This window comes from Carassius gibelio, chromosome B5 (assembly GCF_023724105.1).
Source record: "Carassius gibelio isolate Cgi1373 ecotype wild population from Czech Republic chromosome B5, carGib1.2-hapl.c, whole genome shotgun sequence".
Taxonomy (NCBI): domain Eukaryota; kingdom Metazoa; phylum Chordata; class Actinopteri; order Cypriniformes; family Cyprinidae; genus Carassius; species Carassius gibelio.
Genome location: NC_068400.1, coordinates 12,890,795 through 12,916,674, shown reverse-complemented (window position 1 = coordinate 12,916,674; position 25,880 = coordinate 12,890,795). Strand labels below are relative to the sequence as shown.

General features: G+C 38.2%; 1 protein-coding gene across 1 annotated transcript in view; it reads left to right on the top strand.

The window, feature by feature from the left end:
- LOC127957790 (netrin receptor UNC5C-like) overlaps window positions 1-25,880 on the top strand; it is a 145,549-nt gene that overhangs the window by 67,089 nt on the left and 52,580 nt on the right. Inside the window, exons 3-4 of the mRNA XM_052556464.1 lie at window positions 273-416; window positions 6,743-6,846. Coding sequence (XP_052412424.1) covers window positions 273-416; window positions 6,743-6,846 — 248 coding nt within the window. The remainder of the gene's footprint in view (window positions 1-272; window positions 417-6,742; window positions 6,847-25,880) is intronic.

Sequence of the window (25,880 nt, the reverse complement as noted above, 5' to 3'; positions counted from 1 at the left end):
TTAGGAAAGGCAAACACAGCCATCCTGAGGCTTCTTTGATCAACGATTCTCACAAAACTCACGCTGCTACACTTTCTTTGCAAGTACTTGTAAAGATAGTTTAATTGGATTGCCTAGTTACATAAAAAAACAAACATTTAATTTGAAATGTGCAGTCAGATTAGTAGTTTTGGCAAAAATCTGTGCATGTTTTCAGTCAATGTGGACCAGACGCTGTGCCGATAGCCACACGTCTGGTGACATGAGTCTGATGCGTGTGTGTGTGTATGCAGGTTTGGTGGTGAGGGAAGCGCGGATCGAGATCTCCCGGCAGCAGGTGGAGGAGTTGTTTGGTTTGGAAGATTACTGGTGCCAATGTGTCGCCTGGAGCTCTGCAGGAACCACCAAGAGCCGCAAGGTGCACGTTCGCATCGCATGTGAGTATAAACACACTCTCTCTCACACACACACTGCTTTAATGAGAAGAGTCTTTGCTCTGTCTGCTTTGACTGCAGGAGATTTCTCTGTCTGACAGACACTTTGGCTTCATGTTTATTGACACACACACACACACACACACATACACGGTCTGTGAGGAAGTCTGTAAGCGGGCTGAAGGTAATGGAGCATTTATGCAGATCAGAGACTGCTGACAGGAGACAGTCTGGAGCACACAAACACACACACACTCTGGGGACTGTCTGGACATCACTTTATGGTCGTATTAATCTTGTTAATTTCCTGCAGTTCATCTTGAGTGTGTGTGAGTTGGGAGCAGGTTATCGGTGCAGCCCAAGGGCACTTCACTCTCCCTCTGTCGTCTCGGGCTGACTGTGTGTGTGTGTGTGTGTGATAGACACGGAGACACAGAGGCTGAAGCCGACTGGCAGTACAACACAAGAAACTTCCTCTCATCTGGATGCTTTCAGGATCAGAGCTAAATAAATCAATGCAGCTTTGGAATTGGTGGATAGATGGATAGACAGACCTGTAGACTGTTAAACAGACATAGATAGATAGATAGATAGATAGATAGATAGATAGATAGATAGATAGATAGATAGATAGATAGATAGATAGATAGATAGATAGATAGATAGATAGATAGATAGATTCATCTATCATGGTTGTATGTTTCAGGTGTGTATAGAGTGAGAACTTTGTAATTAGCTTAAATGAAAAACAACAGATTATCAATGGAAAGTCCCCAGATGTGTTGATGTATTTACAAAGGTGTTTGTGTGTGTTTGTTGACTCATTCAGTCATACTTTTGTGAGCAGAGGGGCATTGTGGGAACTCTCAGCTGGGTTATTTTATGGGTGACTGAACCGGGCAGATATTCTCTCCCTGTCACACACCAGCACACACAAGATACAAACACACTCGCACAAAAACACACTCCCAGACGTACAGCCGCTATCACAGGGAGAGCCACAGACATGACAGGAAGATTGAGCAAGATGATAGATTATCTCTCACTGATTCACCGCCGAACACAAATTTAGTGCCCAAATAAATTCACGTTTCTGACAGGTAAGCGTTGTGCTGCGTGTGTGTGTGTGTTTGTAGGTGATGGGTTCATATGGATAACACTTTTTGAAGGTTTGTTTGGATTGTGATAGATGCTACAGGTGGCTCTGAGCACAGGTCTGTGTGGGAATATTTATGACATTTTTGCAGTATTAGAAAGAATGTTATTCATTTTATATTTAAGAATTATTACAAAAGTCAATTTCTATTGAAACTGTACAGCTTGCAGTTTCTGTAAGATTATTTTTAGTAGTTATATTTGATTAGTGACTTAGTGATTAATTAGTGATATTAGATTAGTGATTAATATTTTATATTTTATATATTATTCATTTATATAATTTTTTGTATAATATAATTTTTTGGTTATCTTTAAATAATGTTATAAAATTTATTTTATACATTTTATATTATATTGATATTTATTTTAAATATTTTTATTTTATAAATATTTTCTAACATGTAAAAAATTTTATGTCTGATGTGATCTTTTTAGAAAATGTATATTTATTATGTCTTATATTTGATTAGTTTAGTGACTTAATATTTTATACATGATTAGTCATGTGACAGTATATAATTTGTTTTATTTGATTAGTGACTAAATTGTATTATATTAAATTACATTATATTTGATATAGTATTAGTTTAGGACCTGAATATGACTTTAACAGTTTTTATTTTATTTTATTGGTATATACTGATATGTTATATTTAGTGTTGTCAAAAGACCCGGTACTTCGGTACCAAGTCGGTACTTAAAAAAATTTAAATGTGACGGTACCAGGTTTCTTTAAGTATCTGTAGTACCGAGGTCCCATTCAAACCCGGTTCAGCGCTATGATTTCCGCGAAGCAGAAAACGAGGATGGAATCTCAAAATCCAGTCGTGAAAATGAAACTTACATTTTAATATGGACAGTCAGCATAAATTAATCAAATAAAATCTCCATATGGACCAGTATCTGTAAATGTTAAGCCGCAAAAGTTGTTTGAAATATGAATCCATGTTCATCTCAATGGACACACAACGCACCTGTATTTGATGCTCTGTAAACTCTTTGTGAAGGCGCACGACTCACCGTCGCTTTACTGATAGCGCTGTTTCTCACACATGCAAAGAGAGAGAGAGCGAGAGTCTTACCATGCTGAATCGATATGCTATATGTAAACTATTCTTTGTTGTCTTCTCCTGTCAAAATAATGGAGTTCATTTTTGAACAAGCAGAAGACATATCGGTTTCCCCGGTAGTGGGCGGAACTAATGCGCAAATGGCAGTTTCATTGGCTGGCGCTGAATTGTACCGTCCCTGTTTTGATTTCAGCAAATCAGGCCCCGTCCACACGGAAATGCGTTTCTGTGAATACGCACACATTTTGTATCTGACACGCACACGGATCCGGCGTTTTCATCAGGTGAAACCGCTATTTTTTGAAACCGGGTCCCAGAGTGGATAAATTTGAAAACACCGTCTTTGCATTTTCGTCTCGACGGCTAATCCGTATATTTTCTGAAACGATGACGTCATCATCCCACGTCTCCCCCCTAGTCAGACAGCTCTACGTCACGTAAAAGCAACAAAAACATGAACAAACACTGAACCATTGTCTTTGTATTAACTAACATTAACACTGATTAATAAATGTATTGTTCCATGTTCGTTTGTGTACCACGCGCAAGGTTTATGAGCATAGTCCAGGTCTTCTTCTCTGTTTTTAGTGTATCTCTGTGGCAGAATTACTGCGCCACATACTGGTCTGGCATGTATACTACATCATTTTGCGGTTTCGTGTGGACGCGGATATTTCTTGAGACGAGGAAAAAAAAAGATCGGATTGGGGTAAGCTCCGTCTCCGTGTGGACAGGGCCTCAGTTTGACTGAACGCAGACAACGTGACTATTTTTTTTACAGAAACCCTCAAAGACCAAAAATATCTTAAGCATCACCACCAGTCTTAAGTTCAGTTAAAATGACAAATATGCATTCATTAGTCCTAAAAGTTCATTTTTACATAAAGGCATTGTGCTAGAAATATTACTATTATTTAGTCAAATGTATGTGATACTGCTACTACTGTTGAAAAAAAAGTTATAGAACTTAATTTTTTAAAGAAATAAATCACAATATTTCTTCCATGTTTTAATTTTAATAGCAAATCCCCTTTATTTAACAAAAATAAAATGTGTTTAAATTTCATAAATTAAAAGACAAATAAAATTTGGGGGAAACTTGTTTACTGTTTTTCATAATTATATTACTTGTAGAAAAACTTTACACAATTGTAAATAAGTATAAAGAATGGCATTGGTTTTATTTTTAGTGCTAAAAAGTATTTTTTTTTAATTAGTATATTTTTGTGTTTTTCTTTTTTTACCGAAATTGGTACAGAGAACCGTGGATTTTCACTGGTATCGGTACCGAATACTGAAATTTTGGTACCGTGACAACACTAGTTATATTTGATTAGTTTAGTGACTTTAAATATTTTATATATTACTAGTTTATGGACTGTGTATAGTAATGTAAATGTTATATTTGAACAGTTAGTGAACTTAAATATTGTATAATTTGACATATCCGTTTAGGCACTGTGTGTTGTTAAACAAAAATAAATGTTATTTGATTATTTTGGTAACCTAAAAATTAGTTAAGAGTCTTGGAATATAGGAATGGATGTTATATTTCATTAGTTGCTAAATATTTTATATTGGATGTTATATTAGTGGCTTTGATTGTATGAGATTAGTAACTAACCTTAAATATATTTGAGAAATTATTAGTTTAGGCATTTTGTTTAGTGCTAATTACTAGTTCATCTTGTATTGTGATTGATGTTATATTCAGTCCCTCCAGAAAAACGCAGATTTTTTTTGTGATTGTTGCGGGCAAAAATCTTTGATTTTGCGGCACGTTTTCTTAAAAAATGCGATGGAATATGCGGGATATTTTTGCAATTTTATGAGATGAAATTTCGTGAACTTTCAAAAACTGCGGTTTGATGAAAAAGAGAAAAAAAGGTGATTCCCCCAACACCTTTTTCTCACTAGGCTACTACCTTAATGTAAAGAGTAATTTCTTATTACTTCCTATGATAAGCGAGCATACTAAATCACAGAATATTTAAGTTGCAATCTCTTACTGCAACGTAAATTATTTTACATACTGCTAATATAATTACAACTGTACGTTTTTGGTACTGTTCTGTAACAAAAAAGTGCAATCTTACAACTGTAAAGTTGCATCAACTTGAAACTACAATAGTGTTAGTAGCCTAGTGAGAAGGGGGTGTTGGGGGAATCACCTTTTTTTCTCTATTTCATCAAACCGCAGTTTTTGCAAGTTCTCGCAATATAATTTGGCTCCACTGTCATGTAACAAATTGGGAAACTGCTTCGGGCGTTCTTTGCTCTTATATTTGTTGGCAAATAAGGTTGATTTGCGCGCTTCAAGTTTCACCGCGGGGTTTGCCGATGATGTTCACGTCACGTAATTACGTCACTTCATAAGGTTCCCATTGCAATAGGGGGGAAAATGGCGCTTTACTTGTGTGAAGTAAACGCAACATTTTTCAACTTTCTGCTAATATATATGTGAGTTTTTTGCAACGAAAATACAGGGATTATGAAATCATGCTAGCCCCGCATATTTTGCTTTATGAAATCGTCAATTTATGCGGCAAAAGAGCAGCGCATTTGAAAAAATGCGATCCCGCATAAATATGCAGCCTTTGGCTGATTATGCATTAAATCAGGCGATCGCATAATCAAATTTTTTCTGGAGGGACTGTATATTGGATAAGTTTAATGACTTTAAATAGCACTTGACATTATATCTGATGAGTTGAGGGACTGTGGTCAGTTCGTTGCTGAAGTCCAGACATTATAATTATGAATGAAATAGGAGTGCTGGTATACAGGTGTGTGTGTGTGTGTGTGTGTGTGTGTGTGTGTGCTTCAGCTCTGTTTGGGATATTAATGCTGTTTAAGATTTGTTGCTGTAGCAATGTAGAGCACTAAAACTGTTGAATGCATTACACACTCACACACACACACAGACACACACCTCCTCTGAGACGTGATTTATTTGCCTATTACCTCCATCAGTAATGTGAAGGAAAACAGACTTGCACAATGTGTGTGTGTGTGTGTGTGTGTGTGTATGAGCAGAGCAGTAAAAAGCTTGACAGGCTGAAGACGTTTTCCTTATGCGTGTGTGTGTGTGTGTGTTTTATGTCCGAATGAATGGAGAAATCACAGCGCAGACAATTGAAGGTTCAGGGTGAAATAGATAAAAAATATATGTGTGTTGATGTCAATATTTTTTACAATGTGTTGAGGAGTGAAAGCGCTCAGGGGAATCATCAATTCAACTACAGGCACATCAGCTATAAGAAGTAAAGTCTATGCTTACATTATCACTATGTGTCACTACATTTTTATTTGTCATATTATGAAATATTATATATATGCATATCTATTATATTTTTTTTCCTGTAAAATTGTATTCTTTATGGAAAATATAAAATGATTATTTGTTATAATATGAAATCAAATACAACATACTTCATAAATGATCGATGTATGTGTCGCCAGTCAGTAGTGAACAGATATGAAGTCTATTCTTCATCATCAAATCCTCACAAAGCAGCAGAGAGAAAGAGGATTGGTATTCACACACATCTCTGCATTTACAATTCACAGGTTCACACATGAGGTGTGAGAAGGATGTGCTGAAGACGAGATGAGTTTGGCCTTCTGTCCATTAGACCTCAAGTGTTAGACACCCACTCACTCACACACATACAGAGAGAGACAAACCAACAGGGAGAAATAGATATTTACACCCCTACGTGAACATTATGAGATAATAAAGTGAACGAATAGCACAGATGTTTGCTTTGACCTGCAAATATTTGAGATATGGGCGTCATTCACACGTCCTATGAGCTGTACTCTTCACCTGTGTGAAGAACCAATCACACACACTGTCAACCGCACACAAAACATCACAATGAGATGAAATCCAGTGCCATAAGAAGTTCTGCGCTACTTATTATTATGCGGAGTGCAAAAGTCTGAGAGAACATCAGATTTCTCCCCCCATTTAAACCTGGAAATAAACTTCTTCTTTTTTTTTCGAATAAAATGACCACATGAAATATTCTGTGCTATTTCTAGGTGACTAATGAAGTGTAAGTAAATGAGCCACCTCTTTGTCTGCATTCTCCACAGTCTTGAGGAAGACTTTTGAGCAGGAACCCTTGGGGAAGGAGGTGTCACTCAAACAGGAAGTGCTGCTGCAGTGCCGCCCACCTGAGGGCATACCGCCTGCTGAGGTACTCTCTCTCTCTCTTTCACACACACACACACACACACACACACACACACACACACACACACACTCGCTCGCGTGTGTCAATACCGCACTGATCAGCTTTGCCTATAGGGATGAATGTCAAGCTCTATCCTATGTCGCCAGCTGTCAAACCATATTTTTTTATAATTAAATGCACTAATTACCATGTTAAACTGACTGCTTATATTCATATAAGCAGGGCACAACAGGGCTGAAAGCATACTTTAAGAAAAATGTGCATCTCTCTTCTACTAGAAAAAATATATATGTTTTTATTTAACATTGATGGAGCAACAGATTTTGTGTGAAAATAAATAATAAAAGTGGTTTGATTTGTTTAAAAATGAGTGCTGGGCAGCAATTAATCGCGATTAATCACATCCAAAATAAAATATTTTGTGTACATAATATATGTGTGTGTACTTTGTATATTTATTATGTATATATAAATACTAGTGGTGGGCATAGATTAATTTATTTAATCTAGATTAATCTCACTGTGATCTTGAAATTAATCTATATTAAACAGGATTAATCTAGGTTAAAATGGCTCATTCTAATTCTGTCCTGAATTTTTTGGGACGTCTGGTCACCGTACCTGAAAGAGCTACTGCATTACTTCATTAGCTTGCGTCTGACCTGCAGCGATATCATTCAGACTTGGAGGAGTGTCATCCAGCGAGTCATCTGATTCTGATCGTGTTATTTTAGTACTCAGAGTCTGAAGCCAGGAGAGCATATTAAGTGTTGTTCACTGTATCTGAATTATTACTGAACCGAGTGTGTGCGTTTCACACACCTTCTCCGGCCACGTTGAGTTGTTGCTGACAGCGACAGTAGCGTATCGGTACGCTAAAAGCACTTTCTGGGCGCACGGAGAGGTGCCAGTACGCTCGAGAGCTATATTTGGAAGTGGCGGTATCGGTTCGTACCGGCCCACTTAAAGCACTGTGTGTGTGTGTGTGTGTGTGTATATATATATATATATATATATATATATATATATATATATATATATATATATATATATATATATACAAACCTGATTCCAAAAAAGTTGGGACACTGTACAAATTGTGAATAAAAACTGAATGATATGATGTGGAAGTTTCAAATGTTTTATATTTTATTCATAATGAAACATAGATGACATATCAAATGTTTAAAAGGGAAAAATAAGTTGATTTTAAATTTCACAGCATCAACACATCTCAAAAAAGTTAGGCCAAGGCCATGTTTACCACTGTGTGGCATCCCCTCTTCTTTTTATAACAGTCTGCAAACATCTGGGGACTGACGAGACAAGTTGATCAAGTTTAGGAATAGGAATGTTGTCCTGTTCTTGTCTAATACAGGCTTCTAGTTGCTCAACTGTCTTAATTCTTCTTTGTAGCATCTTCCTCTTTATGATGCACCAAATGTTTTCTATGATTGAAAGATCTGGACTGCAGGCTTGCTATTTCAGTACCCGGATCCTTCTTCTACACAGTCATGATGTTGTAATTGATGCAGTATGTGGTCTGGGATTGTCATGTTGGAAAATACAAGGTCTTCCTTGAAAGAGAAGACGTCTGGATGGGAGCATATGTTGTTCTAGAACTTGGATATACCTTTCAGCATTGATGTTCCCTTTCCAGATGTGTAAGTTGCTCATGCCACACACACTCATGTAACCCCATACCATCAGAGATGCAGGCCTCTGAACTGAGCGCTGATAACAACTTGTGTTGTCCTTGTCCTCTTCAGTCTGGATGACATGGCATCCCAGTTTTCCAAAAAGAACTTCAATTTTCATTCGTCTGACCACAGAACAGTTTTCCAATTTGCTACAGTCCATTTTAAATGAGCCTTGGCCCAGAGAAAATGCCTGTGCTTCTGGATCATGTTTAGATATGGCTTCTTTTTTGACCTATAGAGTTTTAGCCAGCAACGGTGAATGGCACGGTGGATTGTGTTCCCTGACAATGTTTTCTGGAAGTATTCATGAGTCCATGTTGAGATTTCCATTACAGTAGCATTCCTGTATGTGATTTTGTGCCGTCTAAGGGCCTGAAGATCACGGGCGCCCAGTATGGTTTTCCAGCCTTGACCTTTACGCACAGAGATTGGTCCAGATTCTCTGAATATTTGGATGATATTATGCACTGTAGATGATGATAACTTCAAACTCTTTTTCTCTGAGAAACTCCTTTCTGATATTGTGATCCTCTGCCCATCTTGACTTCTGAGAGACACTGCCACTCTGAGAGGCTCTTTTTATACCCAATCATGTTGCCAATTGACCTAATAAGTTGCAAATTGTTCCTCCAGCTGTTCCTTATATGTACATATAACTTTTCCGGCCTCTTATTGCTGCCTGTCCCAACTTTTTTGGAATGTGCAGCTCTTGTGAAATCAAAAATGAGCCAATATTTGGCATGACATTTCAAAATGTCTCACTTTCAACATTTGATATGTTATCTATATTCTATTGTGTATATATATATATATATATATATATATATATATATATATATATATATATATATACACACATACATTTGTAATTAATTTATGGAATGTTTTTAAGTGAAAAGGATTCAAATAGATAGTTCAAATAGATAGTACCGGAAAATCTGTTATAATTTATTTTATTTTTATATATATATATATTTTTTAATAATTAAACAAAAACTGATAAATATTATTTGAAATGTATATTACAGGAAAATAAATTATTAAATTGATGAATTCATTCATTTTGTCGCTTTTAATTATTTTAATAATGTAATTTTTTATAATTGCAATAATTAAAAACAGAATAGGATGATTTGAACTAGATAACACAGGAAAATCATTCTAGTTAATAAAATAACTATTTTTATAATTATTTTCAATCTGTTATTTTTTGAATATTTATTGTGTTTTTAAATATTTTTACAACCATAATATTGATTAAAACAAAAAGGAATGGGTTGAACCGAAGAGTGCAGGAAAATCAGTCTGGAAAATCAGTTAACTTAATAAAATTATATATTTTTTATAATTAATTTCAGTTTATGTCTTTTTTTATATTTATTGTGTTTTTAAATATTTTTTATTACAATAATAATAATGTTGAACTGAAGAGTGCAGGAAAATCTGTCATTAAATAAAATTATAAATTGATAAATTTTGTACTTATACATTTTTTTATTTTAATAATTAAAACCAGAACAGAAAAGGATGATTTGAACAAGATAATACGGGAAAATCAGTATCCAAGGCCAGGTGAAGTGTTGAAAAAGAGAGAGTTTTTATTTTTTATTTTTTATCAGTGTTGCTTTCCTGTTTCTGCACAATGTGGACGGTGTGTGTGCTGCTGAATGCTGTAGTTGTGTGTAGTTTATACACATGTGGAGTTTGTCTGTCATCATACAGTAAGTGTGTCCAGAGTCGTTTCTGCTCCTGGCTTTGCCCCGAACGTCGAAGGTTCCCAGAAGACCCTTAAAAGACAGCTGTGGCTCCCAGAGGACACTTCACACACACACACACACTCATCCAGGGCCGAGTAAGATGAGATGTGAAGAAGAGCCATGTGAATTCCACCGAGTGCTGCAGTATCTCTCTGTTCTGCTCGCTGACTCCGTCTAGACTGAAAAACCTCCGTCCCGTCCCTGCGTGTTCCCGGAGGGCACTGGGAACACCGTGACCCGGTCAGGGAATACATTTTCGTGTAAATATGAATTGCTTTTTCTGAACAATGTGAGCGAGTGACCTCTGTGTTCACCAGGCGTATTTTCTGAACACCCACAGCGTGAGGCACGGCCATTAGGGAGCCAGAACAGTCTGAAATAACAGTGCAGAAAGACGAGACCCGGCCAATCACAGAGCCCTCGTTAAAATCACACTGTTTCCATGGCGATGGCATAGAATATACATACAGGTTAAGCTGGACACACCTGCGTGCCATAGTTAGAGACCAAAGACCACTACTTTATACAGCCACAATTATATTCTTGCCCTCTGACACACACACACACACACACACACACAGATGAGTACAGCGTAATACAGTGGCAGGAGTTTATATACTGAGGGAGCTGTATTTGTAGGATGAATGGTGTGCTATTCATAACATCCGTAAAATCTGCAGAAACCATCAGGACGCGGTGGGAAACACAGATGCAGATACGCTTGAAGCACTCTAGAGACACACACACACACACACACACACACACAAACACACTATTGAGAAACTGTATTTCATTCTAATGTTGTTGAAGCTGCTCTGTAACTGTGGTTTTCTAAGTTCCCAGATACTCATAATTTAAAGTAGTTTAAGTAATTTAAACAGTCAAGCTGAACTTTTCATAAATATATGGTTCATGCTTAGGAATGCTGCCGTTTTCTGTCCCTGTAATTACCCCCAAAAATTATAGACACTTAGTCACTAATTTTTTTTTTTAAATGAAATCCAAGGCTGAATTTATTTGGTCAAAATACCGTAAAATCTGTATTATTGTGAAATATTATAACTGTTTAAATTAACTTTTTTTTATTTGAGTATATTGTAAAATGTAAGATATTTCTGTGATGCGCAGCTGTATCTTGAGCATCATTATTCCAGTCTCATACGATCCTTCATAAATCTCTCTAATATGCTGATGTGCTGCTTTTTTTTGTCAGGATTCTTTGATTTGATTCTTTGAAAACTTTAAAGCAGCATTTATTTTTGATAGAAAGAAGCAACATTTATTAGAAATATAAATATTTAAAATTACATGTGTCTTTACTATCGGTTTTGATCAATTTAATATGTCCTTACTAAATAAAAGTTTTAATTTCCATAAAGAATTTATCTTACTGACCCCAAACTTTTGAACGATAGCGTGTATTATAAGATTATTTAGAATTAAGAATTTAGAATTTAATTGTTTCACTGTCTTTTTTTTAAATCTAAAATGTTTTATGCATTTTCTCAGTTGAAGAGAACAGATGTTACAAGTGAGGTAGTGCTAAACGAAAGACTAAAGAGCTTGAGGAGGATGGTGATCAAAATGAGGAGTTTACTAGAAAACGAAGGAGGTTACAGACTATATACAGCACAAACATTAACTTCAATATACATAGACGCACATTCAGTTACAAATGCATTCACAATACTATCTCTGGTTTAACATGCACATACAATCACGGACGAAGAAGAACTAAACAGGGTATTTAAGCACACAGAAGGTCATGAGGGAACTGGAGACAGGTGGGGAATAATCAATTAACCAAAACAAGGAGGAAGTTGACCAAATAAGGGAACAGAAAGTTCATAAACATAACACCAGAATAGTTGTTACCTCTTTTTATTTATTTTTTACTCCATTGAATATTTTTTAGGGTAAGTCTATATTTGAAAGTCAATTTCAGTTTTCTTAAAGTCTGGGCTGCGAAAAAAAACTATTGAACATTTTTACTGTTATTGCCTCGGACAAAAAGATACAGTTCATTAAACATATGCTTTATTTATGGCATGCATGTTGTCACACTATGTGTACATTTTTTTTTCTTTCTTTTCTTTTTTGCAATGGGAAACCTGCAATTAATAAATTAAAATAAAGATGAAAAATATAAACATTCATCCAAATTTAGAAAATGTAAATAATACTGTATGTACCGTAATTTCATTACGAATGTAAATTTAATAAGTCAGTATATCATGTAATTATTTCAGTCAATTTGATTAATTCACTATCATCACAAATAGAATAGAATAGAATAGAATAGAATAGAACTTTAACATACAGAAACATTGGACCATTGTTCTGGCCAACATAAATTCCAAGACATAAACTGCATGAAATTACAATATAAAACATTTTGGATGACCTTAGTTTGGAGGGCAAAATTATTCATTATAATTTATATTGTTTATAATCCATATACATTGTTTAGATAAAACAACAAAATTGCTTAATCTTGGTGTTTTAAAGTAGCAGACAAAAGCACTGCTTTAGAGAAAACTCACATTTGTGTAATTGGACTGTTGACTTGTGATGATTTCTCCATGTGACAACTAGCCCCGCTCTCCCCTTTCCAAAGGAATACTGTGTTAGGGTTAAAATAATAGTGTTTTAGGGTCAGGTTTTGGGTTAGTAATTGCTTTTCCAGTGTTGATGGTGGTTAGGACTTTGGGCGTGTGGTGGGAGAATATAATTGAGCTGCGTGCGTGCTTTACATTGCTACTTGTTGGGAAAAATAGCTTGTTAGTAGAAAAGTGGCACTATTTGGAAACAGCTAAGCTGCTGTCACGCTACTGACAAATGTAGTTAAGTTAGAAACACTGCTTGTTTTAGCTTCTACTCAGGGCTGCTCCAAACACACGTTCAACAGAAAGCTGCAAAACAGCTTCCAGCAGCGTGTTTGATGCTCCTGAGCTGCACAGTTACAGGAATTAATATCTTCTTCATTAGCTCCGAGCAAAAGCACTTTACTGTGTTTTATACTAACGAAGATGGAGATTGTTTACAGTAACAGACTTTTATGGTGTGCCATTAACTAAATGTGCTGATGTTCTGTATGTTGGTAATGTGTCAGCGCGTGTGTAAATTTCAGAAATGCATCTGGAGATGGAGAGAGTTATTGTGTCCGAGGTGAGTTAATGCAGTACACATGCTGACACACACATTTTGACATGTATGCACACGCCAGGTCAAAGTCATAAATTCATATCTGTAAGTATGTGTCCATTTAATAATAGCATTTGAATATGGCTTATATTCAAAAGCCATATTCAAATGCTATTATTAAATGGACACATACTTACCGATATGAATATCTTTATCTCTATTGCTGCTATGTAAATTCCCTGTACAACCTGTTTGCGTATTCTCCTCTTGTACATTCCTGCTCATCTTTATATTTATTAAGTCTACAGTATACTGTCCTGCACATTTTATTTTATATGCTTTTTATTTATTTCATTTTTTTTCTTACTTTTTTCCATTTCCATATCTTATTATTTTGTATAATTTTCTTGTGTTTGTATTCTTTAGTCTGTGGAGCTGACTTACATTTCACTGCTGGTCATATGCTCTCCATATTACCATGTATGTGACAAATAAAAATCTTGAATCTTGAATCTTTATAAAGAATTTATAATTAACATAAATAATTATTTGTGATTTCCCCCCATCCAAACTAAGACTGACACATATCTTTTTATGTATTGGTATGTATTCTGCAGAAAAATGTGCCTGTTTAATAACAGATTTCCATAAAAAGTGCCCAGGTTTAACTTGCTGAATACTAGTATTCATTCATTCATTCATTGATTAACTCTTCAGTTTGATCCATAGTGTATATTTAATGCAAGTGTGCTGTATAGTGGCTAATGCATGTTAAAAAAATTAACTTGTTTAAATAAAATAATAATAAATAAATAAATAAAAATGCACTTGCAACAATACAATCTCTGAAAACAATTCCTAATATAATATGCATTGTTTCTTCACTGGTATTTTTTTCCCCAAGGATTTCTTGATTGTTAATATTTATTAAGAAATATTTTTGATGATGACTGATGACTACTATCATCTTAAGAATAAACCAATGACAGACAACTTTACAATTGAACTAACACTTTTTATATGGAAGAAAAATGTAAACACTAAAACTGGAACATGTATTTCATGGTTTGATCATAGAACCAATATTAATAGAGCCAGAAATGATTCCTGATTATATATTGATATTTATATTGTTTTAAGGATTTTGTTATCAGTTCAAACTTAAATCGCACTGCTATCATCTAAACAATAAGCCAATAGTTTAGACAGCTTTACACATCAAATAACACACATTTGATCATTTTATATAACATCTACTGGAACATTCCTTCGATTGCTTTGATTGTCGCTGTCGGTGTATGAATGTGTGTGTGAATGGGTGAATGTGAGGCAACTTGTAAAGCGCTTTGGATGGCCATGGGGTCTGTTGAAAGCGCTTTATAAATGCATTCCATTTACCATTTACCATTTGATAGCGCTTAAAATCTATTTTGATTGGGGCAAACATTTTCTTGGCAAGAACAGCATTCTTTGATGAAACAAGTGCTTCAAAAAAGCATTAAAGACACTTTATTTTAAAGGGAATGTGGCGAGGTGAAGCTGAGTGTGTGTGAGGTGTGTTTAAGCTTTCAAGCGAGCGCAGAAGTTAGGAGGAAGTGTTTCAGTGTGTGTGTGTGTGTGTGTGTGAGCACTGTAGTACTTTAACATGTGGTGTTCGTGGGGAAGTGTGTGTTCATTATGCAGGACTCAAGGGACGAATTGCACACGTTAAACACACCTGATCTCCATGATGACCCGTAACCGCAAATCTGGCCCTGCTGTCTGCAGCTGTCATTTATCTCAACACACTTTTTATTCTCCTGGCCTGCTGGTTTTTCACTCTTTTTTTTCTTTTTATCCCCCTATCCATTCATAAACACAACCAGACCATAAGATCAGGCTACTTGAGGACATTTCTTTCTTAATATTAAACAATATAAAATAAAATAGTGCTGTCAATTAATGAATCAAAACAAATTAATTAATTACACAGTATACTTATAATATCTGGATTACTATATAACTTCTTAGAAAAGTGTTATTTGAAATGCTTATTGCTAATAATACAAACATGAGAGCATGTCAGTGAGAGAACATGAATTATTAATTCAAATGTCTAATTTTGTAATTTTTAACTTTTTATCATTTTTATAATTAATTTCAATATATTAATGTGTTGAAATGAGACATAAAAATAATATATATATATATATATATATATATATATATATATATATATATATATATATATATATTAATAATTATATTACATATTAAATACAAAATATGTAAATACTTAAATATATATAAAGATATTAAATATCTATATATTAAATTATTTTTATCACACTTTTTATGATTTTTTTCCAGGTGCTATTAACATTTCTTATGAACTTGTACACACTTTCTCTGATTCTCACAATTCAGCGCTATTGTACTTTTAAGAGTGTAAACTGCCTCTTTAAATCTAAAATGAATCATAGGGTGCGATACAGTTTTACAAATCCATTTTATTGTAACAGATTCATGAGAAGGTATTCTTTTGTGGAGTTTTGAGTTCTGAAAGTTACAGTATGTTCATAGACGGTGAATTCTTTCATTTCAAGAGATCAAGGGAAAATAATATGAGGCCTTTAAGGGATTCCTTCTGCAAAACAATAAATAGATGCTAGTGGCCTTTTTCTTCATGTTCATTATTTTTTTAACAGATGCTTTCTTAAAGTGACTGCCTGCAGACAATTAATATAACAAATAATACTGATGATATCAAAGGTTACACACAGGGCTGCATGTGTGTGTGTGTGTGTGTGTGTGTGTGTGTCTCTGTGGAGTTTGTGATCTCTGGAGGTTCTCGTTGCATCTGTGTTGTGATTAATGACCGTCTCTCCCCTCACACAGCTCTCATCTCATTTCTCCTCTGTTCTCCTCTCATCTGGCTCTCCTCTCCTCTCTTATTGCTCAAAAGTTGCTCTTTCATAATTATACACCATCTTTGTTTCAAATATTCCATGTACACTTTCTAAAGAGAAATAATTATAGCTACAAATGAGACCTGTTCCACTACTGAATGGATAAAAAATGGGGATAGAGATGAAAACTTATTTGTGATTTGATGTCATCAAATGAAACAGAAACTTCAAATGAAGCAGCCTTTAATGTTCTCAGTGTCATATACAGATAGATAGATAGATAGATAGAAACAAACACCAGTAATTATTAGATGATTTCATGCACTTATCATACGAGACAAGTGTCCAGTGTGTGTGTGTGTGTATTTGAAAGATATATATATATATATAGCTTTGGCCCTCAGTGACATGCTCCGATGGCCCAGTTGTGTCTGTTCACCAGTCCCCAACCCTCTCTCAATCTGTGTGTGTGTGTGTGTGTGTGTGTGTGTGTGTTTGTGTGTGTGTGTGCATAAGAAAGATAAATTTCCCATCCACCCAACTGCGCAGAGGAATTTTTCCTCTCTTGTGTCTTTATTGAAGTCGGCAGCAGAACTTTGAAGGCTGCACAAAAGAAACAGACAGAACGACTTTATCTGCTGAAATATTCACACAGCCATTTGCTCTTCAGATACACACGCTCAGATCTCACACGCACCTCCGACCTGAGCAGGAACAGGAAGCTGATCAGACATCAGAGTGTCAGGATCAGAATATAAGCAGCTTTATGACAAAAAGAGATTTGAGGACTGTGTTCTGAATGGAAGACTAGCATACCGCGCATTTATACACTGAAAAAATCCCTACTGTTTTTAAAATGTAACTGTAAATGTTATAATCTGTCACGTGCTACATTGTTGTCACATGACATTGCATTTAATGCTATTTAATAAACCTTTTCTATATAAGTTTGATACATTTTTTGCTGAATTAGTTACTACTACATACCTTCTGTCGTCTGATTGACAGTTTATAGTGTTATTTTCAGTGTAATTGTACAAATGTACAGCTTAAAGTAAACAGAAAAATAACTTTTATATTGCTAGTTGTAATATTTCGGGATGAAAACTTATTAGACTGAAGCAACTTAGGTTTACTTGATGATCCATACATCATTTTTATAAAAATCATGCTAAAATGTCTTTTGGGGAACGTTTGTTTGTTCATCTCTCAATCATCACTGTGTTGCTTTGCATTATAACTACAGAACGTTGATCATAAAACTAAGTACGTAAATATCATAGCATCATAATATCATAATATCAAAACTGTTATTTATATGCATTTTATGTAAGTTTTTGGTCATATAAATATCAGCATATGAACTAAATTACATAATTTTGCTCAGTTTGAGCCTCTGAATAAAACTGAGGTGTTTTTTTCTCATCGAGTATATGAGCTCCATATTCTGTCTATATCACAAGCCATAGAAGCAAATACGATACACAACAAAACACATTCATAGACTTCATTTTATATTTTGTCCTAAGGTTTAATAAACGGTGTCATTTGTCTTATTAGTATTTCATATGTCAGGCTGGCAAAGTAGCTTTACAAGGCTATTTTCATGTCAGAAATAAAAACTTTAAATCAAATAATGAGTATAATATAGGAAAATATTGGTTCATCCTTCACACTAGAAACAGTAGGTCAAGTCAAACACATTGCATTGTGGGATACAGATACAGTGTGTGTGTGTTTGTGTGTGTGTTGCTTGTCAACTGTTAGTTTCACTGACTTAATTAACAACAGCAAATGTGCCAATTATGTTAATGAGGGTGCTAATGCCAAGCAGTCAATAAGACATACTTACAGTGTATGTGTGTGTGTGTGTGTGTGTTTATGCTACATGGGATAGTAAAAGCTGAAATTTTTGGCATTGTGGGTAATGGTTTGCGGTCCCCAGAAGGGGAAATAAATGCTTGAAAATAGTCGATGATGTTTATCTGAAAGTGTAGCAATGCAAAAACATTTTCTGTAAGGGGTGAGTTTGAGGTTAGGGGATAGAAAATAACGTTTGGTTAAAATGTAAAGTTGAACTTGTAGCTGGTTGAGCTGTTTTCAACACTGATGATAGTGAGAACAGTATATTAGACTGATTTCTGAAGATCATGTGACACTGAAGACTGGAGGAATGATGCTGAAAATACAGCGGAGCATCACAGGAATAAACTACATTCCAAATAATATTATATTAGAAAACCGTTATTTTAAATTGTAATAATATTTCATTACATTTCTATATAGTTGACTGTGTTGCAAAATATAGCTTGAAGTGTTTGACCAACATTCATATCTAATTAAACCAATAAATAATCGATTTAATCATTAATCATATGTACAAATTTATTTCTTAATATTCCATTATACCATAATATTAATATTCCAGGCTAATGTGGAAAACGTCTCGGTTACGTCTGTAACCTCGGTTCCCCGAGAAGGGAACGAGACGATGCGTCGATAACGCTTTGGGAACGCATTCTGCGTGAGTGCGTCTGAAGCATCCATGTCAACTAGTCCAATGGCGAGAGTGAGCGTCAGGAGTGACGTCACGACCAGGAATTGATAAAAACCCCAACCGGAGCAACCGGTGTTAGCTTCGACAGTGCCGAAGCAAGTCGATCACAGGAATGAAGGAAGTATGGCAGGGAGACGCATCGTCTCGTTCCCTTCTCGGGGAACCGAGGTTACAGACGTAACCGAGACGTTCCCCATCGAGGGAGAGACGATGCGTCGATAACGTTTTGGGAACGAGAATACCCAAACCGCCATATTACAAGTGCCTGAGTGTCAGACAGAAAACCCAAATTAAAAACCTGAGACCCGGGAGTAGCGTCCAGGTCTAGGCTATAAAACCTGACGAATGTGAGTGGCGAGGACCAGCCTGCCGCATCACAAACATCCTGAAGAGAGGCCCCAGATAATAAGGCTCTAGAGGCCACCATACTCCTAGTAGAATGAGCTCTGACCCCCAAAGGGCACGGTAGGTCAGAAGACTCATAGGCAAGAAGGATAGCCCCAACTATCCACTTACTAAGTGTCTGTTTAGTGGCAGGAAGACCTATCTTAGGTGACCCGAAACAAACAAACAGCTGATCGGATTTCCGAAAAGAAGAAGTCCGATGAACGTAAGTGTCCAATGCTCGCACCGGGCACAAGAGGTTAGAATTTTCCTGGTCCGACGATGCAAACAGGGGAGGACAGAAAGCCTGCAGAACAATAGGTCTCGGAACAACGGTCGGTACCTTAGGGACGTATCCCTGCTTCGGGTAGAGAAATGCTTTGACCATCCCAGGTGCAAATTCAAGGCAGGTGGGAGAAACCGAGAGAGCCTGAAGGTCTCCGACTCTTTTAAGGGACGAAATAGCAAGGAGAAAAGTAGTCTTAAACGAAAGAAACTTCTCAGAGACCGAATCTAGGGGCTCAAACGGAGCCCTAGAAAGGCCTTCTAAAACTATAGCCAGGTCCCAGGCCGGCACTCTAGAACGAGTTGCAGGTCTCAGCCTCAAGGTGCCACGAAGGAAACGAGAGATAAGAGGGTCTCGACCCAGAGATGCACCACCCACTTGGGCGTGGAAAGCCGAGATGGCCGCCACGTAAACTTTTAAGGTGGATGGACATAGACCAGAAGCGAAGCGGTCTTGTAAAAACTCAAGAACTGAGCCAACAGAGCAGTGGACGGGGTCACACTGATGTTGGTAACACCAAGAAGAAAAAACATTCCATTTGAGTCTATAAAGTTTCCTCGTAGCTGGAGCTCTGGAGCTAAGAATGGTCTCCACAACCTCAGTTGAGAGACCACTCTCTATGAGTTGCGCCCCCTCAGAGGCCACACCCAAAGCTTCCAAATCTCTGGCCGGGGGTGAAATATAGTGCCCCCGGCCTGAGATAGAAGGTCTTTCCTGATCGGGATCTCCAAGGGAGAACCGTCGAGGAGATGAATCAGGTCCGCAAACCAGATTCGACTCGGCCAGTGTGGAGCTACGAGAAGTAGACTTACTCCGTCCTGGCGGACTCTCTCCAGAACTCCTGGGAGCAGAGCAACAGGGGGAAAGGCGTACAGACGTAGCCTCGGCCACGTCTGTACCATAGCGTCCAACCCCAGGGGGGCTGGATGAGTAAGGGAGAACCATAGTGGACAGTGCGTCGTGTACTGAGAAGCGAACAGATCCACTTCTGCTTGGCCATAACATTCCCATATGAGCTCCACCACCTCCGGGTGAAGCCTCCATTCCCCTGGCCTCAGCACCTGCCTCGACAGGGTGTCTGCTCCAATATTCTGAGTCCCTGGTATATACATCGCCCTCAGAGAGCGTAATTTCCCCAGAGACCACAGGAGGATCTGGTGCGCTAATTTGCAGAGTGGGCGCGAGCGCAGACCCCCCTGACGGTTGATGTAAGAGACCACCGATGTATTGTCTGTGCGGACCAGCACATGATGGTCCCTCAGGTCTGGCAGGAAGTGCCTCAAAGCTTTGAAGACAGCCATCATCTTCAGGCAGTTGATGTGCCAAGAGTGATGATGGCTCTCCCACAGACCCTGAGCTGAGCGGCCTTCCATTACCGCTCCCCAGCCGGTAAGGGAAGCATCTGTCGAGATGGTAACCCGATGACAAAGAGCTCCCAATACCGGACCCTGGGACAGGAACCAGTGTTCTCTCCATATGACCAAGGCGCGGAGACACCGCCGCGTGATCTTGATCGTACGAAGTGGGTTTCCCCTCGGGGAGAACCCTCTGGTCCTGAGCCACCACTGTAAAGGTCTCATGCCCAGTAGGCCAAAGGGGATCACATTGGACGCTGCTGCCATGAGACCCAACAATCTCTCGAACTGTTTTACAGTGCGTGACTGGCCTAGCTTTAGCTCCGAAGTGGCTGCGAGGATGTTGGCTACACGAGCGGGCGAAAGAGAGGCTCGCATCGTGACCGAATCCCATACCACCCCAAGAAAAGTGGTCCTCTGTAATGGAGATAGCACACTCTTCTTGGTATTGAGCCTCAAACCCAACTTTTGCATATGAGCGAGGACGACATCTCGATGCCGAACCGCCAACTGTTCTGATTCTGCTAAAATCAACCAGTCGTCCAGGTAATTCAGAATACGTATGCCCTGCAGCCTGAGCGGGGCCAGAGCTGCATCTACGCATTTCGTGAATGTGCGGGGTGAGAGAGCTAGACCGAAGGGAAGTACCCGATACTGGTATTCTTTGCCCCCGAAAGAAAACCTTAGGAACTTCCTGTGCTGAGGGAGGATGGAGATATGGAAGTACGCATCTTTTAGGTCTATTGTGACGAACCAGTCCTCGGATCTGATTTGAGTCACGATCTGTTTGAGTGTCAGCATCTTGAATTTTAATTTCTGAACTGTACGATTCAACAGACGAAGATCTAAAATGGGACGCAGCCCTCCATCCTTTTTTGGAACAATGAAATAACGGCTGTAAAAACCCGATGCCCTGTCGGGAGGATACACCTGCTCTATAGCATTTTTCGCTAAAAGAGATTTCACTTCTTGCTCCATGACCAGAGCCTGCTCGGGATGCACTACTGTGAGCAACACCCCGTTGTAGCGTGGGGGACGAGAACCGAACTGGATTCTGTAGCCCTTCTCTACTATCTGCAGGACCCATTGAGATATATTCGGCAGACTTTTCCATTCTGTCAGACATTCTACTAAGGGAACCAGCCTCTCGAGGCTGGCCTCTGGTGTAATTAGAACAGCTAGTTCGGGGACCTGAAGCCGAAGCGCAGGAACCACCCGAGCTAACTGCTCTTGGACCCCCCTCAGAGGGAGCGAGCCTGACGCAGCGTCTGGGAGACACAGCACCAGAGACCCGCTGGAGACCGCTGCGCCCCGAGGCACCAAGGGTGGCGGGGTTGGCAGGACGGCCCCGTGAGAGCACCGAGACCGGACGGGCACCGTATACTGAGGTGTACACCGCACTGTCTCGATTGGGGCTGCCCTCACAGGTCTGACCCATTTGGCGTCAGGACCTTTTCTTCTGAGCCGAAGCTTTCTTAGCGAGAAGAACGGTCCTCAGATCCGGCTTCTGCTTAGATTGCTTTGGCTGTGAGTGCTGGCTCGGTCCCCGTGATTTTTGAGGAGGAGCGCGAGACGCAGCACTCTCTTTTTGAAAAACACGATATGAGGAGCATGATGGCTGGGGCTGCCTTGCACGCCCAGCAGCATCAGGATTAGAACGGCGAGGGAGAAAACTTTTAAAAGCTTCAGATTGCTTTTTATTTTCTTGAAATCTTTCAACCACTTCATTCACAGCATCACCAAACAGACCTTCATGAGAAATGGGAGCGTCTAAAAGAAAAGATCTATCTTTATCTTTAATATCTGAAAGATTAAGCCAAAGGTGTCTTTCTGTAGAAACCAAAGCAGCCATAGATCTACCAATAGCACGTGCTGTTTCTTTAGTCGCCCTGAGAGATAAATCCGTAGCCCGACGAAGTTCGCGAATTTCGTCACGGCTGACTCCCTCACTGTTATCTAACTCCCCCAGCAGCTCAGCCTGATAAGCCTGAAGCAAAGCCATCGAGTGAAGGCAAGCTCCAGCCTGACCTGCTGCTGTGTAAGCTTTACCCACTAAATTAGATGTGATCTTTAAAGGCTTCGTGGGCAAAGTCGGGTTCTTAATAGATGACGCTGAACCAGGGGAAAGATAGCTCGCGAGCGTCTGCTCCGCCCGGGGCATCGCTTCATAACCATTTTCTTTCAGCCCTCTTATATCAGAATAAATGCGCACTTGAGGGCTGAAAAGACGTGATGAATATGGCTTATTCCACGATCTAGACAGCTCACTGTGAAGATCAGGGAAAAAAGGGAGACCCCGTGATGTAGGCGATGTTTTAGAAGACAGAAAACGCTCATCTAATTTGCTTTTAGTACGAGCGCTCTGTTTATCAGATGGCCAAGATATATGTAATTTATCTACAGCTCGTGTTAATACATCAACCAACTCCTCATATGCTGGGGAAAGAGATGGCGAATCCTCTACCCCTCTGATTGTGTCACCTTCACTGCCCGTTACATCTAACTCCTCGGAGCTAGAGCAACGAAGCAATGGGCTCTCCCCCCGGGCGGAAGAAGCCGCGGGGCGGGCTTCCGACACCGGAGTTTGAGCTATGGATCTCCCAGGTAAGGGAGGAGAAAGAGCCCTCGGACCCGTCTCCAACCCCGCTGAGAGATCCATTTGCGAACCCCAGGAATGCACTCTCCGTTCTGCCTCGGCAGAAGCGGGTCCTGCACCCTGAGGAGCGCGAGGCTCGCCGCTCTTCTCATCAAAGAGTGACAAGCGGGAGCGGAGCATGCGAAGCGAAAGCTTCTCACAATGCGGGCAATCAGTCTCCTCGAAGGCTGATAACGCATGCTCCACTCCCAAACAAACTACACAAAGCTCGTGTGTATCCCCACCCGTTAAATAACGCGGGCAGGGAGAAGCACACGGTTTGAATAGTTGCTTAGCCATAGTATATAAACTTTGCACAAGACAACAGTAAATATGACAGACAGGTTTGACACAGATCGCTTGCTGAGGCACAGAAAGCTAACACCGGTTGCTCCGGTTGGGGTTTTTATCAATTCCTGGTCGTGACGTCACTCCTGACGCTCACTCTCGCCATTGGACTAGTTGACATGGATGCTTCAGACGCACTCACGCAGAATGCGTTCCCAAAGCGTTATCGACGCATCGTCTCTCCCTCGATGGGGAACTGCTATAACTATATTTCTGCATGTCATTTTTAGCATGATTTGTTTCCCAGTGATGTTGGAATGAATGTTTTGTTGCTCTAAGAAGATCATGAAAAGAGTTCATCCAGCTGAGTGAATCCCAGGGCGGATCTGTCTGTCTGTTCTCTGTGAAAATAGAAAAATCTCTCACCAGCGTTCCTCAAATATCTGTGTCACACACACACACACACACACACCTCGGCCCGCAGACGACACTTCTGGAGGAGGCTGTCAGCCGCAGCGTCTGATCACAAAAAGATGAAAGAGACATAAACTGATGCTACTTTTACTATCTTTCTTTCTGTAGATACAAAAGAAATCAGCTTAATGTGGACTGCATGGCGTGATTGTTAGAAACACATTATTTCAGATGATTCGATATGATTCATATGAAGAGATAGCAGATCAAACAATGCATAGTGCACAAATAATTGTCAAATTTTCACTAAAATTTTAAATCTGTCTTCATTTATTCAACCCTCTTTCATTCCCAACTTACTTTCTTCTGTGAAACACGAGCTGTGTGTGTGTGTGTGTGTCTGTGTTTGTTTGAGCTCAAGGTGAGAGTAAATTCCAGGTGTCTGTAATAACAGCGTTGGCTTGTACTTCATATCCTCCACTGCTGGAGTCTTATTAGATGTCAGAATACAGTCTGAATGTTGACATCTGCAGGACGGACACTGATCTACCTGTGTTTATTCTCTGGAGAGACAGACAGGTTTGCTGTGAACTCAGATGTCCAATTGGACATATCAAGTCTGCAGATAATGTACACAACAATTCAAAAGTTGGGGGTCATTAATATTTTTTAAATTTTTTTATTCATCTGCATCATGATGAACTTTCCTTTCATCAAAGAATCCTGAAAAAAAAAAACACAATTTCCACAAAATATGAACTGTTTCCAACATTGCTAACTATAAGAAATATTTCTTGAGCAGCAAATCAGCATATTCAAATGATCTGAGGAAACATTTGACACTGAAGACTGGAGTAATGATGCTGAAAATACAGCTTTGCATCATGGGAATAAATGACATTTTACAATATATTACAATAGAAAACAGTCATACATTTTTTTTAAACATTTCATATTATATCTGTTCAGTTTACTGTGTTTTTGATCAAATAATAATATTAATAATAATAATCTTTGTGATAGGGCTGGGCAGTATGACCTAAAATCAAAACCTTGATTAATTGAACACTTTACCTCAATTATTTATTTTATTTTATTTTTGCCCTCGTAGTTCATTATAGGTTTGTATGGTAAATATACTCAACATTTATTGGCGGGATATATTTTATTTTTTCTAATGAAAGAGTAAATGTTTTAACTTTCATTTTTTTGCAAACAAAATAAATGATTATTTCCATGTAAAAAAAAGTAGAAAATAGCTCACATTATATCTCTTGTAAGTGAATATTATTTTTAAAAAATCTAATAACTTGCATCTCCTGTAAATTGAACACTGCAGATTTAGAGAAAGAGCAGGGCACTATCTTGTCCTGTCACTCTATATGCCGACAATCATAGTATGTTTTTAAGAGGAAAGTATTAAAAGGATAAAAATAACTTAAATAACTGACATGGGAAATGACATCAGTTAGAGGTTCTGAATTAAAGTTTAGATTAATCGTCCATCCCCACTTGGCTTTATAGCCTTTGTGGTAAAATTACATTTTAAAATATATTTAAATCGAAAACAGTTTTTTTAAATTATAATAATATTTCTGTTCAGTATACTGTATTTTTGATAAAACAAAT